The sequence below is a fragment of the Streptopelia decaocto genome (assembly GCF_964273445.1).
Source record: "Streptopelia decaocto genome assembly, chromosome: 3".
Classification (NCBI taxonomy): Eukaryota; Metazoa; Chordata; class Aves; order Columbiformes; family Columbidae; genus Streptopelia; species Streptopelia decaocto.
The window spans coordinates 114645202-114669842 of record NC_138656.1 but is presented as its reverse complement, the minus strand read 5'-3'; the positions used below and the strand labels follow the sequence as shown (position 1 = coordinate 114669842).

Genomic DNA, 24641 nt, shown 5'->3' with positions numbered 1-24641 from the left:
TGTCTGCAGTCTCTCTGTCCAGCCTTCCCTAATGAGAAGCATCAATGTTTGACTTTTCAACAACCCTGTTCCAGGATTTCCCATTTCTCCTCATGGCCATTACCTCTTTGTCAAGCCCAGATTTTGATAAGACTCACTCCCAAGTATTCAGCTCGTTAGATCACTGCTAAAAGAATAGCATGCCTCCTTCACCAATGTTTGGACTCAATTCAATGTTTTCATGAAGTTTTCGTGAAAGCAGAATGGCAATTTGTTTGGATCTTGACCCTGACTGGTCACCAGGTGACCACCAAGATGTTCTATTGTTCCTCCTCCATCGACAAGACAGGGGGAGAAAACTATGATGAAAAGCTCATAAATCGAGGACAGGGAGATCACTTACCAGTTACTGTCATGGGTGAAACAGCCTCAGCTTAGGGAAATTTATTGCCATTCAAACAAACTAGGATAATGAGAAATAGTAATAAGTCTAAAAACACCTTCCCCCACCTGGCCCTTCTTCCCAAGCTCAACTTCACTCCTAAGTTCTCTACCTCCTTCCTCTGAGCAGTGCAGGGGCACAGAGAATGGGGTTTGTGGTCAGTTCATTACATGTTGTCTCTGCTGCTCATTCCTCCCGACTCTCTTCCCCTGCTTCAGCATGGGGTCGCTCCCAGAGGAGACAGTCCTTCACAAATTTCTCAGTGCAAGTCCTTCCCATGGGCTGCAGTTCCTCATTAGCTTCTCCCGCATGGGTCCTCCACGAGATCATAACTCCTGCCAGCAAACCTGCTCCAGCCTCTCTCCATGGGGCCACAGGCCCTGCCAGGATCCTGCTCCAGTGTGGGCTTCCCATGGGGTCACAGCCTCCTTTGGGCACCCACCTGCTCTGGTGTGGGGTCTTCCATGGAAATGTTTCCCAATATCTAATCTGAACCTCCCCTGGCACAACTTGAGGCCATTTCCTCTTGTCCTATCACTTGTTATTTGGGAGAAGAGACCAACACCCTCCATGCTACAACCTCCTTTCAGGCAGCTGCAGAGAGCAATAAGGTCTCCCTTCAAACTCGTTTTCTCCAGGCTGAACAGCCCCAGTTCCCTCAATCGTTCCTCATCAGAATTGTGCTCCAGGCCCCTCACCAGTTCATTGCCCCCTCTGCACTCTCTCTAGTACTTCAATGTCCTTCTTATGATGAGAGGCGGGGGATGGTAGTTGAAAGATCAGTCCTCTGGTGCCCTTCTTCTCAACCGAAAAGATCTCAGTACCTATTCCTCTGCAAGGTGAATGTGTACTAATACCTTCCTACTTTGATCTTTTTGGAGGAAGATATATTGCTTAGGTTGGAGGACTGACTCCTTTCTAGGACAGGGTAGTCACTGTACACATGCACATTTCCTACTCAAAACCTACTTGCATTTGAGGCTTCTCCACACTGCAGTCCTGTGTCTCCTGCCAACACTACTGGTTCTGGTGTGTGAAGCACCTCCGGAACATTTTTTCTTGTCTTCTTATTCAAACCCGCATGGTGTCTGTGGCACAAGCCTTTTCCTACATAATTACTGATCATTGAGGTGGACATCCTCACCTTCATCACTTGTAATTTCAGATGTGAAAGGAAGGAGCAGGATTCAATTGCCTAAGTTTAAGGCACCGTGGCACTCCAGGGCACGTGGGATGCTTGCAAGGGTTTGCAGGTACGATGCAGGACATGTGGGAAATCTAGAGCTCTCTGGAGCCTTGGCTCCGCCTGTGTGCCCTCCCTGACCTGTGTCCCCTGAGAAAGAAGACAGCAAAGTGCAGGACAAGAGTTCTTCATGTCTGAAACCCACCCGAAAAGAAAGGAACATCAATCTGGAAGACCCAGGATCTACTGACATATTTGACCAACTGTGGAGGCAAAGGATGGCATGTTGTGCACTGGGGCATCAGTCCTGGGATGGGATTGCTGTCAAGGCATTCATAATCATATCTCTTTTATCTCTAATCTTTACAATTTGATGTTAATTATTGGTTCAAAACACCACTGGGGCAAATTCTAATGTCACTGGAGTGCTATAAACCCAGAGTAATTCTGCTAAAGCATGTGCAGCTGAGATCGTAATGTTGACAGATAATAAACACAGTAGAAGGAGTCAGCAACTATTGGGCCAGATAGAGATTTTCTTACACAAAGCCTGGGTAGGTCTTTCACCAGCTGCACTGAAGACCTGCAGTTATCACATTCCTCTCTGTAACATTCCCCAAAGTGGACTTGGGTAATAGATAACAACAATGCCATCACGTGCCATGTAGGAGGAAAATCTCGCTGTTATAATAATGTTACAAAGGTAGAAAGTTTGAAGCTGGTTGGCTGGTGTTCTGGGGGAAGCTCAGCAGCGTGCTCAATATATTCCAAGAGATAAGAGGGACCAGTTTATTTTTCCATTGCAAAAATGGGCTCCAGCATCTTCCCACTCTGCCTGGTGCTTTTGTTACATCATGTGTGTGGTACTCCAGTGTCTGTAAGTAGAAACTTGATTTCTACATGCTCCTCTCCATCCAGAGACATTTCATGCCTTATACTGGTTCTATTTTATTCTCTTTCAGGTTGAGCACCTCTCCAGTGAATCTGGTAAGTACTCTGTGAGCTGGTTTGAGTTTTAAAGCCCTTTCTTTTGCTCACCGTGTGCCACCACATCTGACCATGTGATGTTTTGTCTGTTTTGCAGCAGCAGATGCTGATGTTGGTGAAATAGTCAAAGACATTCCAGAAATAAACTTAGGTGAGTTCATGTCTAAATTCTCATAACACCTGAAAAATTGTGAGCAAAATGCTGAATTTTCAGTGTTGTGGAAAAGACGTGGGTAAATGGTCAAGTAGCTCATTGTAACAAGAGAAATATAATTAAGCAAGCTCTGAAGTACTTTCCTTTGGGTATGACACATTAATCTATCCTAGGAATGTAACTATGCAAAAAAGGGGTGCAGATGTCTTTCTCTTCTGAAGTTTGGACAGCCCCATGGTGCTAAGGCAGCAACACTCTGTATCAATTGGAAAGGCTCCAGAGTACCACCAGCATTCTTCTCCCATCTCTATGTGATTTATATAAAGTTTTACAAAGTAGAATATAGCTTAGATGTTTATTGAGCTTCGATATAAGTGGTAAGGAAAACAAATGGAAAAGACACAACACACTCTACTCTCTTCCTCTATTTTTTTTTAATTTCCTGTAATGTAAATTTCTATACATCCTTCGATGGTGCACTGTGCAATATTCTTCCTGATGCATTACACCATATTCTCTAGAGCATTATCTCACAGTGTGACTGTTGCCACTGCCTGATAGCAAGCAAGAGGTTATCAAACTAAACATTGATAATGGTGGCTGCGAGATTTCTGCCATCAAAAAGGCAGATGTTGCAGGTTAGTAAAAACTGAGTAGGAACTACTGTTAATTTTAGGCCTGTCACTATATTTCAGTGTAAAATGTCTGGTCCTTCTTTATTTTCTGTAAATGCCCAAGGACATTAACCTTGTATAAATAGTCTCAATATGTTTTATGATGTGAAATACGTTTGATATTTCATTCACATTATCTTTCATTAAATTACTTTTCAGCTGCTGGACTGGACCTCTTTCAGGGTGATATCATGCTTCCTGTAAGTAACTAAAAACTTCATATCCATCATGTGTCCTGATTGTATTTTTGCTGCAAATCAGCCCATCTCCCCACAGCAGATGCATCACCAGTTGTTAATTCCCTTTTCAGAAAAATCAGCGAAATGCCTTAAGAAATGAGACCTACAGATGGAAGTTCCCTGTTCCCTATATTCTGAGTGATAACCTAGGTAATGCAGATACATAATTCAGATTTTAGCTCTGATTCTTATTTGCATGGGAGTCACTACAATGAATATTTGCCTTTTTCCAGAACTGGTTCTATCACATTAAAATTCACTAATAACTAGTTGCCTCCTTTATATAAAAATCTTTTTTTTTTTTAAATTCTACAGCTATTGTAACAAAACACAATTCAATCAAATTCAATAATTTTTCATTTCAATAATTTTTCTTTTGTTCCCATGTGTATATCTGTGTGCATACCTTACCTCTCCAGGGTGAATGATCTGCAATGTGTTAAATGTGCTTTCCTGACACTTGTTTTCCAGATCTGAATGCCAAAGCAGTCATTCTCCAGGCATTTGAAATGTTTCGCCTTAAGTCTTGCATTGATTTCAAGCCATATGAAGGAGAGAGTACCTACATATTCTTTAAAAAAGAAAGTGGGTAAGGGTTATATCAATTTCCATTTAGTTTTTCTGGGTAGAATACACTGGGAATTCATCCCATTTGACTTCAGCAGTCTAAAAGTCTAGTCTAAATTTGTTGTCAGCAGAGAAAAAGAGGCCCTGGAGAAAGAAACCTTTCTCACTTTCTTAGACACAGAGCTTGGAAGCAGCTGCTTCTCTGCTGACTGCGGAGGATATTTAGATGATGAAGTTGGAACAGGTACCTGATATTTTTATGGTCACAAAAGGTGAATCCCAACAGAATCACAGAATGTCAGGGATTGGAAGGGACCTTGAAAGCTCATCCAGTCCAATCCCCCTGCCGGAGCAGGAACACCCAGATGAGGTTACACAGGAAGGCATCCAGGCAGGTTTTGAATGTCTCCAGAGTAGGAGACTCCACAACCCCCCTGGGCAGCTTGTTCCAGTGTCTGTCACCCTCACTGAGAAGAAGTTTCTTCTCAAATTTAAGTGGAACCTCTTGTGTTCCAGTTTGAGCCCATTACCCCTTGTCCTATCATTGGTTGTCACTGAGAATAGCCTGGCTCCATCCTCCTGACACTCACCCTTTATGTATCTGTAAACATGAATAAGGTCACCTTTCAGTCTCCTCTTCTCCAAGCTAAAGAGCCCCAGCTCCCTCAGCCTTTCCTCATAAGGGAGATGGTCCACTCCCTTCATCATCTTTGTTGCCCTCTGAATTTTCATCAACTGCTTCCACTTTCCTTCCTAGGGAAGTTTTCCATTCCAGCGGTGGGTGAAATGGCCCCCATGTACATTCTCTTAACTTACTGAGGATGTGAACAGCCAGAATTCAGGTTTTGAAATCTTTTGAAGACAGGTCAAAAAAGAGCCATGGAAAGCCAGTTTATTGTAATATTGCTGTGGTTTTGAGGTGGCTCTTCTTTAATGAAAGTTCCTCTTGAAATCTGAAAGGGTTTTAGACTCAGAGATTCAGGTTTTCCAGGAACTGGAAAGATTTACTTTGTTTCTTACGTCTAAACATGCTTTAAAGGAACATCTAGAAAAGCACAAAAACCTTCTCACTATGTTAGCTGTCAATATTTCTTTTTCTCCCAGAACTTCACAAACACCTGTAGGCACTGATATTTCTGCCCTCAGCTCTTCCTTGGGTAATATGTCCTGTGACACCTCTCTTACAAGACTGAAAGCACCATGATTTTTGACAAGTTGGTGCTGAAGAGCCTCATACTGGAAACTCCCTGGTAGCAGCAATTATAGAGAACATAAGCTCAAGCTCTTTGTTTTCAGTACCGCATTAGTGTGTTCAGAACTCCTTCGACAAACTTGACCTGATACTTCTTTGTGATGTGCAAATGAAGCCAGAGGAGGGGAGATTCAGACCAGATATGAGGAAGAAATTTTTTACAATGAGGGTGGTAAAACACTGGCCCAGGTTGCCCAGAGAGGTGGTGGATGCCCCATCCCTGGAGACATCCCAGGCCAGGCTGGACGGGGCTCTGAGCAACCTGATCTGGTGAAGATGTCCCTGCTCATGGCAGGGGTGGCACTGGATGAGCTTTGAAGGTCCCTTCCAACCCAAACTATTCTATGATTCTATGATACAATGCAAGCAGGTGCTCTTTAGCACTTGCCTGTCACATCACCCTCAGGCTACCCCCAAAAGTTCCCACTGAATTGACTGAGGAGCTCCTTTCTTCCTCAGTCATGATTAGTTTCTGCTGAGTCACAGATGAGTAGCTGGATCCTCACACCAAAATATAATTTCACACCTAGGGTGAAGGCATTGCACAGTTGATGTTAAAAAGGACCAAATGCTGCTGTTTTAAATCCTCCTAGAACCTTTCTCCAACCCAAATGATTGCAAAAAACTCAGTCTGTCTTGACAAGTTTAGTGTTTCCTTGTATATATTATGTTTCTTGACATGTTTCTTTGGAAAAAGGCAGCTGATATAAGACTAAACTTCTGTGGATTTCAGAAATCAGAGATGGGCACTTGGTTAGCACCTAAATAATGTAATAATGTTTTCTATTACTCCTTTTATATTTAAGCCTGTTTTGATATTGCTCTAAATCCAGTGAGCAGAATGAGACAGAGAAGAAAACTGTACTTAACAGATAGTAAGGTCTCTCTCTTTCTCAGGTGTTGGTCCATGGTGGGAGACCTGAAGACTGGCCAGGACCTCTCAATTGGGGCAGGGTGTGACACCAAAGCAATTGTGGAACATGAGATCCTGCATGCTCTGGGATTTTATCATGAGCAGTCGAGGTCAGACCGGGATGACTATGTGACCATCTGGTGGGATGAAATTATTACAGGTGGGTTTTGACTTTCAAGTCAGATTTTGTGAAGTGCAGACTCATCAGTATTTTATTTTTCCTTTTAGATTTTAAAATCTTCTTAAAGATATAATTTTAGAAACACTAGGCCATACCTGAGACCCCCTTAATTCAATCTGTAGCAGGATTTTAATACAACTTCTCTGGTCAAAGACCAGAGACTGTCTAAGGTCAGAAGAGAGAGGCCCTGCTTGGAAGTCAGAAGACTTTATTTCCCATTGGCTCCAGGACTGGCCTTCTCTCTGATTTTGAACAAATAACTTCATCTCTGAGTCTTTTTCCTCTTGCTGTACAATGAAAATCGTAAACTTACTGGGATGGTGAACTTTGAGGTCCTCTCAAAACCTGAAAGGTTTTATACTCAGAGATTCAAGCTTTCCTGAAACTGGACAGATTTAATTTGTACATGAAGAAGCCTCAAAGTGATTAGATCAAATGAGACACATAAAACAGGGCTCTATCCCGCTCTCTGTCTCTGCAGGTTCTTGCCTTCAGGCTTAATATCACCAGATTCAGCGGCTGTATGAGTTTCAGCAAACTCTCCACAGTCCCCTGGTCCCTAGGCAGTTTCTTCTGCTGCCTCCTGTGAGGTTTGGTTCCATACTACTTAATGATCATATATGTGAAAATAAGTGGATGGGATAACAAGTTCTGAAAGGCAGCTCTATGCAACTGATCACTTCAGTCTTCAGAGTTATGCACTCACTATCTTTGCAGATAAGTGAAAAAATACATGCAAAATAGTCATTAAGAAGGAATAAGATCCAGGGACACTGTGTTCTCTCTTAGATAGATAAGAACTGCTGGTACAAGCAATTTCTGCTGACCTCTGAGAGCAGTATCTGGTGTTTGGAATTGCTCCAAGTTGAATGGCCATGTGCATTCCCACTTGCCGCTACCCTGTAAGTGTCATCTCTTGGGATGGCTGAGCAGTAGATAGGATGTGGATATTCCTTCTGCAGACCATAATTTTTATTGTTATGAGCAGCAGTAAAAACAATTCACTTCATTACTAACTTGGCCCCATCTTGAAACATGATGACGAAGATGATGATGACAGTAATAGCATCCAGACCCTGACTTTTGGGCCCCTTTTTGCTGTGCACTGTAACTAACCACCTCAAATGCAAAAAGCTTTACAATGTACTTGCAATGCACTATTGTGAGCTCCATGATTTACAGAGGTACTGAAAAACTGTGCCAATTCTCAGTGCATTATTTTTTTAATTCAAAAAATTGTGTCATTGTATCCTCTCAACTTACCTGTGTTGTATTCAGTAGCCACAAATTTGAGACACCAAAATAATTATCCAGATGATGGACTTTCATGTGGCAGTGTTCTGAATAGAGTCCTGGGGCTAGTCTGATATCATTACAGTCAATTCCTATACTCTGTAGGTTTCTATCCATATAATAAAATTTCATTTTCCAGTTAGGCAAATTCATTAAATAGAAAATCTCTGTTGAAGCTATTTGAAAGTTGTCTGCTCCTTTAAAAGAAAATAAGGCTGATATGATTGTGCTCTGTGCGTGTGTGTGCACATCTGTCCCTGAATTATTGATCTGCAATCTCAAATTTGATAGCATGGTAGCAGCTTTTGCCATAATGCATTTTCATAAACTGCAATACAGATAGCTGGCTGATGAGAGAAGAGATCCCCCATTCGTGCTGCTGTTGTCAGAAAAGCTAAGACACCTATTAAACTTCAGAGAAAACACACAGGACAGCCTAATGAAACAGCCTCCTCACTGTATGGTTTGTTTCTTTTAAAAACACTTAGAAATTACTCTTTGCTTGGTAATGACCTTAAAACACAACATCATTATACATGCCTGTGTCCTGCCAAGATCTTTTCCCCAGCTATAAAAAATGATAGCACTTTAATTAGCAAGATTCTCACCCTTTTTGATAAAAGGTGCAATTCAGGAAACAATCCAAGCTCTTATACAATCTCAAGCCTTGGACTGAAGACCTTTGCACCCAGAATGGACTTACAGAAGGAAATGTAAGTCTTTATGCAGAGAAGCTGTAGTTATCCACCAGAGCAGATATGTGCTGTTTCTTCTTGGAGAAAGAATGCCAGATATACTGATAATATTATCTGTGGTTGCGATTGCTGGCAATCTCTCTTTACTTCCATACCAAAGTGTGTGAAATGGCTCCCTCTCTCTGCCCTAGCAGACACCTTTATAATGAAAACCCTTCTCTAAGGACAAATTATTTCACCAAGAGACCATGAAAAACACATTTCCAAACGACACTTCAATAGCAATATCATAGCAATATTGTTAATCTAGGGTAAAAACATCATAATTTTTTTTTTCACAGATTCCTACTGTACTCTTTGCTTCAAAGAAGAGCAGAATGGAGGCACTCCATGACTGTCATACCTGTCCCCTCAATGAGTGGAGGGCTCCAGGGCTCCTCCTTGTTCATGTGTGATCTAATATCCTGGGAAACGTTTACATCAACATTCACAGGCTCCGGAATGGAGTATATTAATCTTTCAGTTCAATTCTTCAGGATGTTTACCATTAGACCACCTAATATAACTTCCTATATGCCACATTCTTTACAGCTCATTGATATTTGGTTTTGAACTTACCGACTTCACATGTGAAGGCACAGAACCGCAATCTAAAGACACCGCTTTGTTGTCCAAATGACTTCATAAACAAATCTTGATAAATTTGTATATTTTATTGTAAAGTAATTTGGCCTCAGAAAACTATATCCAAGGTGCCATGCTAAAGCCATTTCCTTTCCAATTTCTCCAAAAATGAAGAACTTTTCTGTTCTTTTACCAGGCAGAGAGCACAATTTTGAGAAGTATGATGACGGCTTCATCACTGACCTGAACACCCCCTATGACTACGAATCATTGATGCACTACGCACCATTTTCATTTAACAAAAATGAAAGCATCCCCACAATCACAGCGAAGATACCAGTGTTTGACAGCATAATTGGACAACGTCTAGACTTCAGTGCCATTGACCTGGAAAGACTCAATCGCATGTATAACTGCAGTAAGTTATAAGTTACCCATGGCAAGCTGTTTCTTTGTTTACACTTGAACCTGGCTAGTTCACCTCCCTTATGTCTCTAGAACCACAAAAACTCTTCTCAGGTGCTCCCAAGTGGTAGAGGAAAGGACTTGTGCTGTAGAGACCGAATCTGTTTATTCCTTCCTCGTCCCCATCTTTGGCTCTACTAACTGTTGTTACTTTTATAAAAGCTCAATTAGTCAATGGAAGTCAGTCCTTTCACATATTTTCTTCCACGTTGCTCCTGGGGGTTCAGACATGTAGTTATGTTCTGCTGGTGTGTGGGCAGCTTCACTATGCCGTTTTGAGAGGTGAATGCAACTGTACCTTGTCCTCTTTCACTGACATTTGGTCTTAATTAGATTATTTTGCACCTGAGATTAGCTAAATCTAGAGTCCAACACTCTGTCTAGTTGGCTGAAGATGTTATCACCATGTGTGGTTATTAGGGCAAAGTTCTTGTCCCCATGGATCTGCCAACAGAAACATCAATTTGCAGGCAAACTCAGTTGGACGGGCCTAAGGTAACTGGGTGGACTTTGCTTGAAATGGATTAAATGGTGCTCATGCTCAACAAGCAAACAAGTGAGCCATGGAGAACAATAACCTCCAGCAGAGGAATGGTTAAATGCAATGCCACTGCTGTTCACAGCATGACCTGGCTCTCCAAGGCTTACAAGCAGGCACAAAGACCGACACCACCATTCACTGTGCTTCACCTGCACCATGGGAGCTCGTTAACATTCTGCAAAGTGGTCAAATGTTCATCTCTTTATGCAGGGAATCCCTCTGGGATTAAAACTTTTCCTCTTTTGAGTCTTTGGGCTCACACCTGCTATGGGTTAAGTCCTTCTCTACATGATGTATATACTAGTGTAAACAAAATCCTTCAAAATTAGAGTGTAAATTTTATTTTAAATAAGATATTACTTTGGAGGTAATTATGTGTGCCTTTTCTTTTCAGCTTCAACTCACACTTTTTTGGACCAGTGTTCTTTTGAGTTGGACAATATCTGTGGCATGATTCAGGGCACCAGAGATGATCTAGACTGGGTCCATCAGCAGAGCAGTGCTAATGGGGAGGAAGACCATACACTTTCTGGGCGCTGTAGAGGTAAACCATAGTAACAGAACGCTTTCCTATGGAAAAAAGAAAAGGGTTAGATGGAGTAATGGTCCCTTGTGCATGTCTATATTGGTCTGTGTGCTTTAAATACAGAATCTTTAACAACTTCTCTGGACCCGTAATTGTGGTCAACCCTTGAGAAAACCCAGCACTGGCTATTCTGAAAACACAGGATTAAATGACCATAATTAAGACACTACCCAGCAAACATCAGAGTTGTAATGTTTCTAGTTAAGCAAAAAACTCTTTTTGTTTTCATATATCTTGGCCCCTCTGAGTGTGAGTTTATGGTTGCCCTCATGGTCTCATGAACCTTTTTGAAGTAATGGAATGTTTAGGATGTTCTCCACACCAGATAAAAGAGGACAAAGAACAATCTCAACTTGAATATAACCTGGAAAAGGACTTACTGCAACTTCCAAAGTCTAAGTAAGAGTTATGTTACCCCATGATAAGAATGAAACAACACTCGTAGCCACTCATAAATGTTGTGTTTACAAAGCAATTGAGATGTTAAACCTGAGGAGGACTTGTTCTGGAAACAGAAGAAAGCTGCAAAGTCTTTTATGTTGAGAGTTTAAGGATAATTTATCACAGTAATTTTGCCATTTTTCTGAAGAAGAAAATCTTGAAAAGAGTGGAGTCAGCCTTACTCACAGTCTCAAGATGCAAGTTTACAAGAAAGAATTAGGATTAAATCTCAACGGGTGGTTCTGAAAAGCAAGGGCCTGATTTGTCTTTATTTAGACAGGGTGACTTTTGTAGTAAATTTTGCCTAAGTACAGAGTGAAGGAATCCTGGCCTAAAGCACATCCAGCTGTGCTTTATTACTCTTTGATAAAAGAAAAATTTGACTTGCTGCACTCCAGAGTAGTCTATTCCCCTTATGTGACTCACCCACTGGAAAGAACAACCCCTCAGCCTCTGATAAAATGCTGGTACTTGTTGATCAGGCCTAAGAATGAAATATAACTTGAGAAAACCATCTGACAGCTTCTAGAAGTACATGCTCCTAACCCTTGTCTGATATTTTAAATTCTTTCTCTCCTCCCCCCCCGCCCCCATAGTGTAATTGAAACTAAGAAATAATCCATCTGAATTGTTTGAGATTACCAGGTAAAATTCAATCTGTCTGAAGTAAACACTTAACTTGCATTTATGCTTTAGCATCTAGTGACTCACTATAAAATAATTATTGACGTCATCTGAAGAGTTAAAGGAGAGGGGCAGGTGCCTCTGAGAGATCTCCAGAGTGTCTGAATGAATTGCACGAGTAGGGAGACCCTCTTCTTTTGGATGCCTTCAGTGAACCTTGGTTCATTCAAATTCAGACATTTTTGGAGAGCCGGTTCTGCAGTCATCTCAAGTGGGGGCAAATTTTAGGTTTCTAACACAAATGGATGATATTCTGCCCAAACCATTTTGACTTCTTGGGTTTTTGACTTATTACTGGCTAAACTGAAGGAGGAAAAGTACAGACTAACATTTAAAGAGGAGCTGGCAGCCTGGCTCTGGATTTGATCCCTGTTTCCCCATGCTGATATTATAATATTGTAACCGCCATAGATGCTTAATGTTGCTTTTATTTGACTTTCTTACAAAAAAGGAGGAAGAGTCTAGATCATTTTGGGGTTTGATACCATAATAAGTTCAACAACAAAGTTAAGCATCTGAATCAGGCTCACAGCCCTGTTTCTCACTTGGAGCAACAGCGATCATACTTATATTAAACATGCTTAAGTTTAACATAAATTTAACTTATGGTGAAGTGTTATGCATAGGCATAAAGCAATTAGGTATCTTTTGCAAGGTTTCTACGGGTATGAGTTGAAAGCGTTGCTACTGTGTAGGAGGTAGTGGAGAATATTTCCCCGACAGGTTTAGAGCAAACATGATAAACAGATTGAACAGCTCCACTAACCACGCAGGAGGCTCTCAATGGATGACGCTTCCACGCAATAGCTAAAAGAATTTCATTTAATTTAATTGTAGACTATAATGAATAACTGAAAAGCAACAAAATACAAGTTACATTACAAGTTCATATGATACTAAGATGAGTTGTGTGTACAAACGGTAAATACAAGGATGAAAGTAGACACTTCAAATCTAAAGTAAGGAACACTTCAGAAAATCTTAGTGGGAAATTAAACTAGGGGGACAGGAATTCTTAAATAATTTCCCCAAACTGAGAAGCTATGTTTTGAAATGTCTTTGGGCAAGCTGTAAAAAAAGATCTTTTCCATGTTCAAGGTCAGGAAAGGGCTAGTTTTGTGTCCAACCCTTTTTTATTATCTTTATCACTGATAAGAAATTATCTTTACAAGGCAATATAGCATATGATCTTTAAGATATCATCTTTTTATTGTCATCAGTATAAATCTAGTAAAAAAAATGTCTACTAGTTACTTGCAGTCAGCACTGAATCCTCTGTCTCATCTTTGATAATCCTGAGGCATCCAACTTCCAGCTAGACCAGCTAATGCAAAATTGATACAAGCTGCCAGCAGTGAGTTCCATACATATGCCAAACTACTGGTACTGTTCTTATCCTGGTCTTTCTTGGATGGTTATCACATACCATTTCCTCTGCTGTTCATGTTAAGTACTACACTTATGCCTACTAAAAAAGTGGAGTTGAAATGATAAATTTACACCATGCAGTTAGCAGGAAATCTGGAAAAAGACAGTGACACTGCATATTTTCTTCACAGACGCTGGCTACTTCATGTACTTCAGCACCAACTCTGGCCAGGCGGATGAGGTGGCGGTCCTAGAATCTCGAATTCTTTATCCAAAGAGAACTCAACAATGCCTCCAGTTCTTCTATAAGATCACGGGAAGCCTTTCTGACAAGCTGGTCATCTGGCTTAAAGAGGATGATGGCACTGGAAATATTCGCAAGATGAGGAGAATTCAAACCTTTCAAGGTAATTCTGGAAATGTGAGGAATATATAGAATATTAGGGGAGGAAAAGTTGACTTGAGGTAAAGTTGTCTTACTGAGTCCATGTAGATTGGCTCAGTAACCAAAACATTTTCCCAAAGCTACCAGAAGATCTTGTGATCTTGTTAAGGATTTTGGTATTACATGAGGGCATTTAGTAGTGAAACTGTGGGTTTTAATAATGTAATTTAGGTGGTCCACAGCAGAAGTCACAATGTTCCTAAGAATGTTATGTTACACTCCGTTATGTTACACTCTGCTGGAGGTGAATTGACTACATCTCCACTAGCTGTGATACGGTCTGACAGTGAGCTCAGATGAAAACACCTGTCCTCATCTGCAGTCAATAAGAATCCCAGCCTGATTTTTATGTAGTTGGAAATGTAAAAACATATGTAGTTTTTGGAATGTGAACTGAGTCCGGAATTTGGGTGATTTTGCTAAAGAGGACAAATTCTGCCGCCGCGGTGTTGTGTGTTTACGTTGTCAAAACTCAAGACCTGTGATAACCTGCCTATGTCAAGCTGCAGTGATTTGCAGGGAAGGATAAGCCATATAATCATAGAATGGTTTGGGCTGGAAGAGACTTTAAAGCTCATCTAGTTCCAACCCCCCTACCATGGGCAGGGACGCCTTCCACTAGAATATATTGCTCAAAGCCCCGTCCAACCTGGCCTTGAACACTTCCAGGGATGGGGCATCCACAACTTCTCTGGACAGCCTGTTCCAGTCCCTCACCACCCTCAAGGTGAATAATTTCTTCCTTTTATCTAATCTATATCTACCCTCTTTCAGTCTGATGCTGTCACCCCTTGTCCCTGATAAAGTGGCAGCAACAGTTAATTCTGATATTGGGTCATTAACGCCCATCAACTTGTTATGTCTTGGCCCTTAGCTTGTTGCACTTTATACTAGAGACTGTCATTCACCAGTGTGTGAAGTGATTCTAAAACAATCTGTCCAAAGCATTTAGATGATAAGGCAATGTGAGTATGTGACAATCACAATACCAACCTAAGATCTCTAGCCTTCAGGACTCTGTGAGAGCTCCAGTTGGTCTAAAAATGCAGCTGCAGTGGGTAGTTAGGAATAAGCTGTTTCATAATATCAGTAATCATGCTGATGGCAATGTTTTGCTTTCCTTTTACCAAAGCGGATAATGACTATAACTGGAAAATTGCCCACGTAACCCTCAACGCTCAGAAGAAGTTCCGGTACCTCTTCCAAGGACTAAAGGCCGACCCCAGCTCTTCATCTGGTGGGATTGCTATTGATGATGTGACACTGACAGAGACTCCCTGTCCCACAGCTGTGTGGGTCATTCGGAATTTCAGCCAAATCCTTGAAAATGGAACAACTGATGTTATTCAAAGCCCCCGGTTTTATAGCCCTGAGGGTTACGGTTTTGGGGTGAGTTTGTATCCCCACTCCAGAACCAGTGGCTACAGTCGCATTGCCTTTCATTTGTGCAGTGGAGAGAATGATGGTGTTTTGGAGTGGCCAGCTCTGAACCGCCAAGCTACACTCACAGTGCTGGACCAGGACCCTGATGTCTTGAAAAGGATGTCCTCGAGTAGAAGCTTCACCACGAGCACAGATCACATTAGCTCTGGTAAGTGGTATCTGCCTGGAGGAATGGTGAAAATGAAAGCCAAGGAATCAGGGTCAAATGATTGAGTGTAGGACTCAGAGTTGGTCAGCTTTGGCTGCATTTCCCTGTTTGGGACATTTTTCTATGTATGACTTTCCTGTCTATGACTCAGAATTCCTGTCTGCAAAAGATCATCTGTTGCAGAATCATAGAATCATAGAATCATAGAATCATTTCAGTTGGAAGAGACCCTCAGGATCATCGAGTCCAACCATAACCTAAGTCTAGCACTGAACCATGTCCCTAAGAACTTCGTCTATGCATCTTTTAAGCTCCTCCAGGGATGGTGACTCCACCACTTCCCTGGGCAGCCTGTTCCAATGCCTGACAACCCTTTCAGTGAAGAGTTTTTTCCTAATATCCAATCTTGTGAAAAGTTATCCATAAGTGGTTGGTTATTATGAGTAATCCCTGGGATATCTGATTTTGACTCTAACGGCAGAGTTCTCCTAAGAGCTAGTGATTCCTATTCTACCTGTGGTTTGCCCCTTATGATAGGTGATACACCACCATTGGATGGTGCAATGCCACCAAGGTGCTGTATTCCTTTACTAAATAAACAATAATTTAAGTTAAAACTACATTTTGGAGGCTTGGTTAATTTGAGCATACATGGTCTGAATGCACAGGGTACACAATGGAGCTGTATTCAAGAAAAAATACCTGAAAACACCTGTGAGATCAGTCTGCAGCATTTGAAGCCTGTCTTGCTTGGTTGGGTGTAGTTTATTAATTATTTCAGACAGGGGCTACCTTTTAACTCCAGGCTTATATAGCATGTAGCACCATAGTTCCACATTCACCCCTAGGATTCTCCATGGATGTGTTAATTTGAAGAAATAAGAATAACAGGACAATATTGAGTTTCATACAGAATAAAATACTAGAGACGAATCTCCATCCCTCTTTGCTTTTTCCAGTGGAAGTTTAGTACACATTTTTTCAGGAGCAAGTTTCAAGCCTTAGATAAGAATATGTTTAACAGAACCACAGCAATGAACAAGATCTGCTAGACTCTAAACCACAGGTATTTAAAAACTGATGAGGAAGTGTCCTTATGCAGGAGGGAGCTCTTACCTGGTGACAACAAGGTAAGTCCTTGGTTGGTTAGTCCTTAGTGAAAGGGGAGTTGTAGAATTTAAATGCCCTCACATAGACTAAGAGACCATAATCTAAGGATCTGCTGGCACCCATAATTTGTCAATTGCCTGTGATTTGTTTGGGTATTTCAGCTCTGAACTTCATTTTACAGCATAAATCCTGTTTAACACTGTAATGCACAAAGAAGTGATGTCATACTTCCAGCTGCAGAACTTTGTGGTTCTTATTTGTCACTTATATTCTCTTTGCAGATGCTAACGGAACCTTAATATGGGAGAAACCATCAATTGTTGGAACATTCGATGCTTCATGCAATTGCTATAGATCTGTAAACTGGGGGTGGAATACCTTCATATCCCACAGCCAGTTGAGACAGAGAAGCTTCCTGAAAAATGATGATTTGATTATTTTTGCAGAATTTCATGGTAAAGACCCTCTTTCTGGTTCTTCTTACGAAAACAAATGAGTCATCCTTTATATCTCTTATCATACACTCAAGCAACTATTGCCATCTGGCTCTGAAACATCTTCTCTTCTAACGAGGATGGACTTTTAAAAGCATTTCCATACCTTAGTTTCAGGTGGGTGATGTTGACCAAGGTGTTTGCTGAGTTCAGAGGAATTAAAATTATGATGGTTTACTGAAGGTTAACTTCTTAGACACCTTTAAGAACCCTAACCAGTAGCTATCTCCATTTCTAAGCATTGAACATGCTAAAAGACCATCCTCAATGTGTTTATTTTCAAACAGAACAGCCACGTTTGGTATGATTTTTCAAAGTACAGAATGCCTCTGATTTACCTAACTAGTTACTATCATTTCAGTATTATTTTCTATCTTGTGCTTTAAATATTCAGAACTTGCTGTGGTAGTGCAAGAGCTCTGTAAAGGGCAAACGGACAAGGAGTACCCTCCAGTCCTCAGCACCCTGTGAGCCCCTGGTATGAAGAACACTCACTCCTATCTGATGTCTTTGTCTTCTCTTTCCTATTTTAAAAGATATAATTCATCTCAATTACACTGAAGTCCCTGTTGAACCTGAACAACCTGCCTTCATGGAAGACCTCGTTTTTGAAAGGCGGAAGAGAGCAGCCCTGGATATGGAGCCCATTCAAGACCAGTTGCCTTATCTGCGAGACCCGTGTGAGCCAAACCCTTGCCAGAACGACGGAGTCTGTGTGAATGTGAGAGGGAGAGCAAGCTGCAGGTACCACTGACCCCCTCCATGCTTGCCTTGACTTTCTTCTGAACCAAATGATGCAGATAATAACTATCCAGAGCTACAGACCTCAGAGGTCTCAGCTACTAAGTCTTCAAGGGACAGTAGAAACAGAACATTTCACTGCAGTGAGTAGTTTCTACTAGGGGCTGTAAGGAGAAGCAAAGAAACTCAATTCTGTGGATGTAAATAGCATGCAAATATTGTGATGTGAACCCCTCTAATGGGAACTGCCCATCCAGGAGAGTGAGTGGGAGGACCTTGAGGTGGGCCCATAGGGCAGGACAAAACCCCTGATCCATGTGAGTCTGTTCTTTATTTTCCCAGGTGTCCATCAGGACAAGCCTTCTTCTTCACGGGTGAAAGGTGTCAGTCAATGCAGGTCCATGGGAACATCCTGGGAATGGCAGTTGGTGGAATTGCTGGAACCATTGTCTTAACCATCGCCCTCATTTCTGTGATGACTAGAAGATAAAGAGCTGCAGGGGGTTAAATCTCAGCCTGATCTATTCCATAGATTGTAAGACATCAGTTTTCAATGAAAAATGATGAATCCCACTTACAGAAGACCAGTCAGCATATGGAAGAAATGCTCTACTAACAGCCTGGCAGTGATCTGTTTACTCTGTACAACTTGACAGTGAATGAATATCCTGTAGAACTACTATCTAATGAAAGTCCATATGCTGCCTTTCTTGTGTACTCTTTGAATGTTTCATTTTTTCATCCAATAGCAAGTGGTGGTGCTGAGAGTCCATGCATTTATTCTCAACTGCAGTTCAAACTTAGATGAAATAACTGGTAGAACCTCTCAAAACACTAGCAAAAGTCACACAGAACACATATACTAAGCTCCTAGAAATGTTTATGTAGAAATTACTGAAGAAATCTAAAGAGTACAAATCCATAGGTATGTAAATCAGTACATAAATACTCATTTTCCATGGAGCTGTACTGGTTTACAAAAGCTGATTAGCTATTACATAGAATTAATAGTAAATTACAATGATACATTTTTGGCCAAGTCTCTAGCATGGAAATAATTTCACATTAAAGCCAGTTGTTTCTCTAGAAGGCCTCACCACACAAGGTTTTCAAATATTCAAGTGTAAATCTATTCTTGGGCATAATCCAAGGGTTTTTTAAATCACCTATAAAACCCCCATGATTTCTAGATGAAAGCTGAGCAGAGTATCCGTTATCATAGGATCGGATCTGTAGTGGTTACCATTAAATTCATATCCCTTTGGAAATCAAGGAGAGCGGTGGGAGTGTAAGAAGATGAGGACCGTGCCTGTGGTACTAGAATGCATTTGATATGGTGTTAACACCCCAGAACTTATTGCAGATGGCAGGAAGAAACCCATCTAGTATAATGTCCTGAGACCTCTGCTTTCCAGGGGTCTAACGGTTTCCACACTTGAAACTTTGTTGCCCAGGTTTCCTCCAAAATCAGTTTCTTCTTGTCTGCTTATCAGAACAGGAGGAGTTCAGAATGTTGATGGTAAATAGTTGCAGAGGATGAAGCTGCCCTTGTATTTATCAGATACTTGCCACAAGGGATGGCTGCCAAGGGAAAATGAATTCTCATGGAAGTAGGTTGTACACAGGGAGCTGGTTTCCACTTATTTTCACCCTTGGATTCATCCTGGTGCTCACACCAGTCCCATGAGTAGTGAAAAGAACAACCATGTAATTAAGGCATTAGCAGTAAGTTAATACTCTGTCCCTCTTATTCTCTGCATTTGGAATAAAATCAGACATAGAGGATACAAGTAAGTCCTAGTTAAGTCCTATCCTGCATATAAGTTTGGTGCCACCAGTTGTTGTTGGAATTGTTTGTAGCTCTTGGAAGAGATGTGAAAAACACAGCTCAGACTGCCTGAGCAGAGAAGCAGGTAAGCGTAGCTTTGCCAGCTCCCAAACACAAGCTTACAATGTCCATGGGAAGATCTGTCGCAGCAGTCATTCTCAAGCAAGGTGCCTGTCCTATCTGTTGTGGGTTTTCTAATCAGCAACGGCATGACTGAAGGGTGTGAAGCTACTTCATTCACTTAGGGCGAAACAAGATCTATAGCAAGGCTCCATGGGGTAGAAGGGCAGAAAATACTTCTGCAGTGATTGCTGGAGCATTTCAGACTTCATCCAAATGACTCGGGTGCTCACAAATAACCCCACATATCTCTGCTCCCCCACCCCACTATCAGATATTCTGCTGGTATAAGAAATGGAGCCTCTTTCTAACAAATCAGAGCATTGCAGTGGGCTGGCTCTTGTGTGGTTGTTCCTTCTTCCAAGGCTGAGGGTGGAACGAGACACTTCTCATGGACACGTATTTTCTTTGTTGTTAACAAGTCACCTCATCTTTCCCAGCACGGCTGGCTGCTGCAGACCCGCAGTTAAACAGGGATCCTGCTGCAGGGCTGTCTGGCCATCTCTGCTGCAGGGGGCTGTGGACAGACTCCTTCATCACCCTGGGGGCAGCATAGCCTAAGTGGTTTGGCTGATGCTCACAGCAGATTTGGACCAGGGACTGCCAGGACCCTCTCCTGAGAGCATTGCTTTGAAGTGATTGCTCCTGCCAGGCAGCATGTGGAAAAAATCCTGCAAGCTCTCATTTCATAGAATCATAGAATGTCCTGAGTTGGAAGGACCCACAAGGATCATCGAGCTCAACTCCTGTCCCTGCACAGGAAAACCCCACAGTTCACACCCTGTGTCTGAGGACGTTGTCCAGTCTCTTCTTGAACACTGTCAGGCTTGGGGCCGTGACACCTCCCTGGGGAGCCTGTTCCAGTGTCCAGCACCCTCTGGGTGAAGAACCTTTTCCTAATGTCCAACCTGAACCTCCCTTGATGCTATTTATCCCAAGGTCAAAGCTTATAAGTACTCGGAAAGAGTGTAAGTTAGAGGAAATTATCCTTTATTTTGTGTAGGTTGTATCGTATGCTTTATCCCTGATTTTCAAACAGGAAAGTTCTAAGGAAATGACACGGTCTGTAGTGAGTCTGCCCATCAGCTCCATGTCTTTGGATATTAGGAAAAATTTATTCACTGAAAGGGTTGTCAGGCATTGGAACAAGCTGTCCAGGGAAGTGGTTGAGTCACCATACCTGAAGGTGTTTAAAAGATGTGTAGATGAGGTTCTCAGGGACATGGTTTAGTGCCAGAACTAGGTTAACAGTTGTACTCGATGATCTTGTGGGTCTCTTCCAACTAAAATGATTCTATGATTCTTCTCAACATGGAATCCTGTTGAAAACAAAAGATGTCGGAGAAGTTCTCATTGCGAGTTCACAACTATTCTTATCGGCCCCTTTTAAGTAAGGAAAGGCCACAATAAGGTCTCCCTGGAGTCTTCTCCAGCTGAACACCCCAGCTCTCTCAGCCTGTCCTCCCAGCAGAGCTGTTCCAGCCTCGGATCATTTCTGTGGCTCCTCTGGCCCCTCTCTAACAGGTCCATGTGTGTCCTGTGCTGAGGACCCCAGAGCTGGATGCAGAACTGCAGGTGGGGTCTCACCAGAGCAGAGCAGAGGAGCAAAGCAGAACCCCTCCTCACAGCATATCCAGTTCCTATGAGCTGCTGGAGACAGTGTAGGTGAGAAAGCACTGAGTGTATGCGGGGGAGGTTTAGGGAGGCCCTAATCCTGGGGAACAGAGATATGTGAGGATTGGAAGTCCATGGAAACTCAGTTGATTGGAAATAGAAGAGGGTTTGTGGGTACAGGACACAAGCCCGTAAGAAATGAACCTAATTTCTTCTGTTCATGGGATTAATGAATCCAGCTGAGGCCACAGGTGCTACAAGGGAACATGAAGCTGAACATACCTTACACACTGATCACTTCATACATATACTTTTTATTCTTGCCTAACTTGACCTAGAACATGTTTCCTGGGATAGTGTAAGCAGTAAACATGCTGACCAGACTGCTGAGCCATGAAAACATCAGAGATCAGAGCAAAATCAGCTTCATGGTCCAAAGAAAAAGTATCAGAACCACACACCTCCAAACCCCAGTTCTGGGGCCCATTGATTTTCAGCGGCCACTGTAGTGCAGATAAAATGGTCCTGGGCTCTTTGCATTGTTCATATTGAAGGTTTACAAAGTCTGTAAGGAACAAAGGGTGAAATCTGGCCTTGAGCACATGCAAGAGCTGCTCAGCAACTGTCATAACCCAAAAACTCTAAGTACAGAGTGTGAGAGAAGGCAGGTCTGTGCTTCCGAGACCTGCTTGTCACATGCTCCTCCTTTACTATTTTTCCTGAGCTGAGATAAATCAGAGCAAGGTGCCAAGGCAGTGACTGTTGTCCATCCAGTGCTATAAAGGGTGAGTAAGGTAGAGATCCCATCCTTTCCAGAGATGAGATGAACCTGGTAGGTTTTTGTAGTAGTGCGCGTTAACCAAATGCCTCGCAGTTAAGCAGGAGGGCACATGAGTGACAGCAGTCATCAGGAGACAACCCCTGTGACAGACCTGAGTTCAGGAAGGAGATTGAGTGGAGGGATTTGGTTTTTGATCGGGATAAAGGGAAGGATTAGGCAAATTGACCCAAAATAGCTAGCTGCCCAAAATGCCAGGCTCCTGAGGGGAGAAGGCTGTTGGTGAGCCCACTGCCCACCTTGCCTGTGCCTGGTTCTTGCTGCCAAGGGTGGATGGGAATGTTATAGTGTGGTTGCTGCCACACATTTCCCTTTCTTCCTCCATTCAGCACTATCTTCCACTTTTTATTCTTTCCTATCTTGATCTATGTATAAATGTAAGTGAAGCCTTGGCCCAAAGTCTTTAAGACTGGCACAGTCGATTTCTTAACTGCTTCTCTTTCATGCCTTGTCATTCTTTCAGGATTTTTCTTGGCTTCTGTAGCACTGGTAAGGATCTTGTCTTTGAAGATCCACCCAAAATGGCCCTTCAGTCCCAGACAGCTCTGCATCACATCCTGATTTGTCCTTCATGTACAGTCAAGACCCAGGCTTGGCCAAACTGGGAGGTGTGGTGAAACCTCAGAGATGAAATGTCTGCAGAGATAAGGTGTGGTGGGACTGCACCATCCACAGGGACTCATACTTTGCAGTTTATGTAAAGCCTATTCTAACTCAGTGGGAGTGGATGGTTCTGCAGGTCAATATTGCACAAGCTACTTCCAGAGTGAGTGAGACCAAATGGTTCTCCAAAGGCAAATCTTGGTTGGAATAATGTGCAAAGGTCTGATTTTCAAGTTTCCACTGGCCATGCCGTTCAAAGAGATTCTGGATTTTCAAATATTTCTTCTTAATCTCTTTGTTCTAGTTCTAGTATTGTATCTACATCTTCAAGTAAAAAGAAATTGCTTTCAATATAAATAATATATTTGATTGATGCTTGTTTATTGTCTTCAGTCATCACTACTTGCCCATACCAAGCTGTAACACATGCCTGTAACTGTGGGCAACAGTTTCCCATCTTGGTTATCCCAAAGTCCAGGGAACAGATTCACCACTGGTAAACATGGGCCTGATTCCCCAACAACCAAATGGGGCTGTATATCCCAACAGTGGTATTTAATATTGGCCTCAACTCTAAATCTTCATGATTCCGTCTATCACATTTTATGTTAATTTTTGTAACATTTTGTGCGCTATTAGTAGTTTGCAGGCTCTCTCATAGCCCTCTGCTTAAGACAGGAGTCCTGTGTTTAAAGGTATACAGGCGGGGAAATAAATGATTCCACAAATGTAGCATTAGAGCAATAATTTATATAAAACCTTTCATCCTGCCTGGCACATGATGGTCTATATTCACTGCAGAATTGACTCTCTGAGCCCTCCAAGTGTGATTCTCCTCTGAGAGGAGACCCAAAGGTAGAGTCTTTACACAAGACTCCTTGCATACTTAACACTACTATACATTAAATAAACACAGTACCCTCTGTGGTACAGGGCAGTAATCATCTCTGTCTTACCATATTATATATCAAGGGAAGAAAAATTATAGTTAAGGATATAAAGCTTCCTTTTCTTCAACAAAGTGCCACATGGAGCTTTCAGTACATTCCATCTTAAAGATGACCACGCAGGAATCATCACAGTCTTCATTTTATCTAAGTCAAAAGTGAAGATCTGAAATAAACCTTCTCAGTTGTGAATCTTTGGCTCCAGAAAGTCTTAAAGTGGAGACCACTATACCTTATGGCCTTTCCACACTCTAGTACGAGTGCAGGAGACGAGCTATGAGGTACTTGTGTATCTGCACAGGCCTTTGGAGTCATTCAGAGAGTTGATAGGGGAAATACTAAAGCCACTGGACAACAGCTGTGTATAGCACTGCAATTAATTCATGGCTCAGTACTGCATAGTGCTAAGCACCCTCTTGAAGGCTGGGAATTCTTCACTCCCAATGTCTTTTCTGGCACTTGAAGGCCTTCAAATCCTTCCAAGTTTGAAACATCTTGTCTTCTCTTCTGTGATTGGCAGCCCCTGTAAAATTCCACCTCTCAAAGCTTCCCTGCCTTACGTGTCAACCAGAAATGATTGTTCCAGAAGAATGCACCAAGGCACAGTTTAGTCAAAATGAAGCAGTCCACTTCTTGGTGACTCACAGGTACTTCTTCTGTGTGTCTTGGAAAGAGCAGAGGTCCTTTCAGAGTTATGTGATTTAGCATTTGCAATGCCTCAGTTAAGCAAAGAATATGACTTGGAAGTGTTTTCAGAGGAAGAGCTGGATGGCTCAGAAGAAGATACTCTGTATTTTCCTGCAAAACAAAGCATAGTGGTTAGACATAAACACAGATAACCTGGAGGATGTTTGCACTTCAAAGTAAGGACGATTAGACCTGTCCTGATGACCCAAGTGGCTTTGACTTGCTCTGCAGCCCTGGTACTAGCTGGATTACAGCAATGCCAGCAACCACAGAAGCCAGCGTCTTCGGTGTCACAGCCAGGATATGTCAGCTTGATCCTGCCACAGGGCAGTAATTTGCTCACACAAACCAAGGG

General features: G+C 42.1%; 2 protein-coding genes across 8 annotated transcripts in view; one reads left to right on the top strand and one right to left on the bottom strand.

Moving 5' to 3' along the window:
* Positions 1–2080: 2080 nt before the first annotated feature.
* Positions 2081–18237, top strand: MEP1A (meprin A subunit alpha; the record flags this gene model as incomplete). The annotated part of the gene is made up of 14 exons (XM_082048980.1): positions 2081–2158; positions 2567–2591; positions 2689–2742; positions 3579–3619; positions 3730–3808; positions 4130–4247; positions 6375–6550; positions 9380–9601; positions 10584–10733; positions 13460–13675; positions 14846–15304; positions 16696–16869; positions 17445–17652; positions 17992–18237. The coding sequence occupies 14 exons, from the start codon at positions 2081–2083 to the stop codon at positions 18137–18139; spliced, it is 2148 nt and encodes a 715-aa protein (XP_081905106.1). The 3' UTR covers positions 18140–18237.
* A 2588-nt stretch (positions 18238–20825) lies between these two features.
* The window catches only part of ADGRF5 (adhesion G protein-coupled receptor F5), a 76600-nt gene continuing 72784 nt past the window's right edge, over positions 20826–24641 (bottom strand). For 4 of the 7 annotated variants that reach the window (XM_082049608.1, XM_082049607.1, XM_082049610.1 and 1 more), the window contains exon 21: positions 21236–24397. In XM_082049608.1, coding sequence (XP_081905734.1) covers positions 24140–24397 — 258 coding nt within the window. In that variant the 3' untranslated portion in view covers positions 21236–24139. Of the gene's footprint in view, positions 20917–21235; positions 24398–24641 lie in introns of those variants that run through there. The other 3 variants (XR_014183769.1, XR_014183770.1, XM_082049611.1) reach the window with 3 other exon arrangements.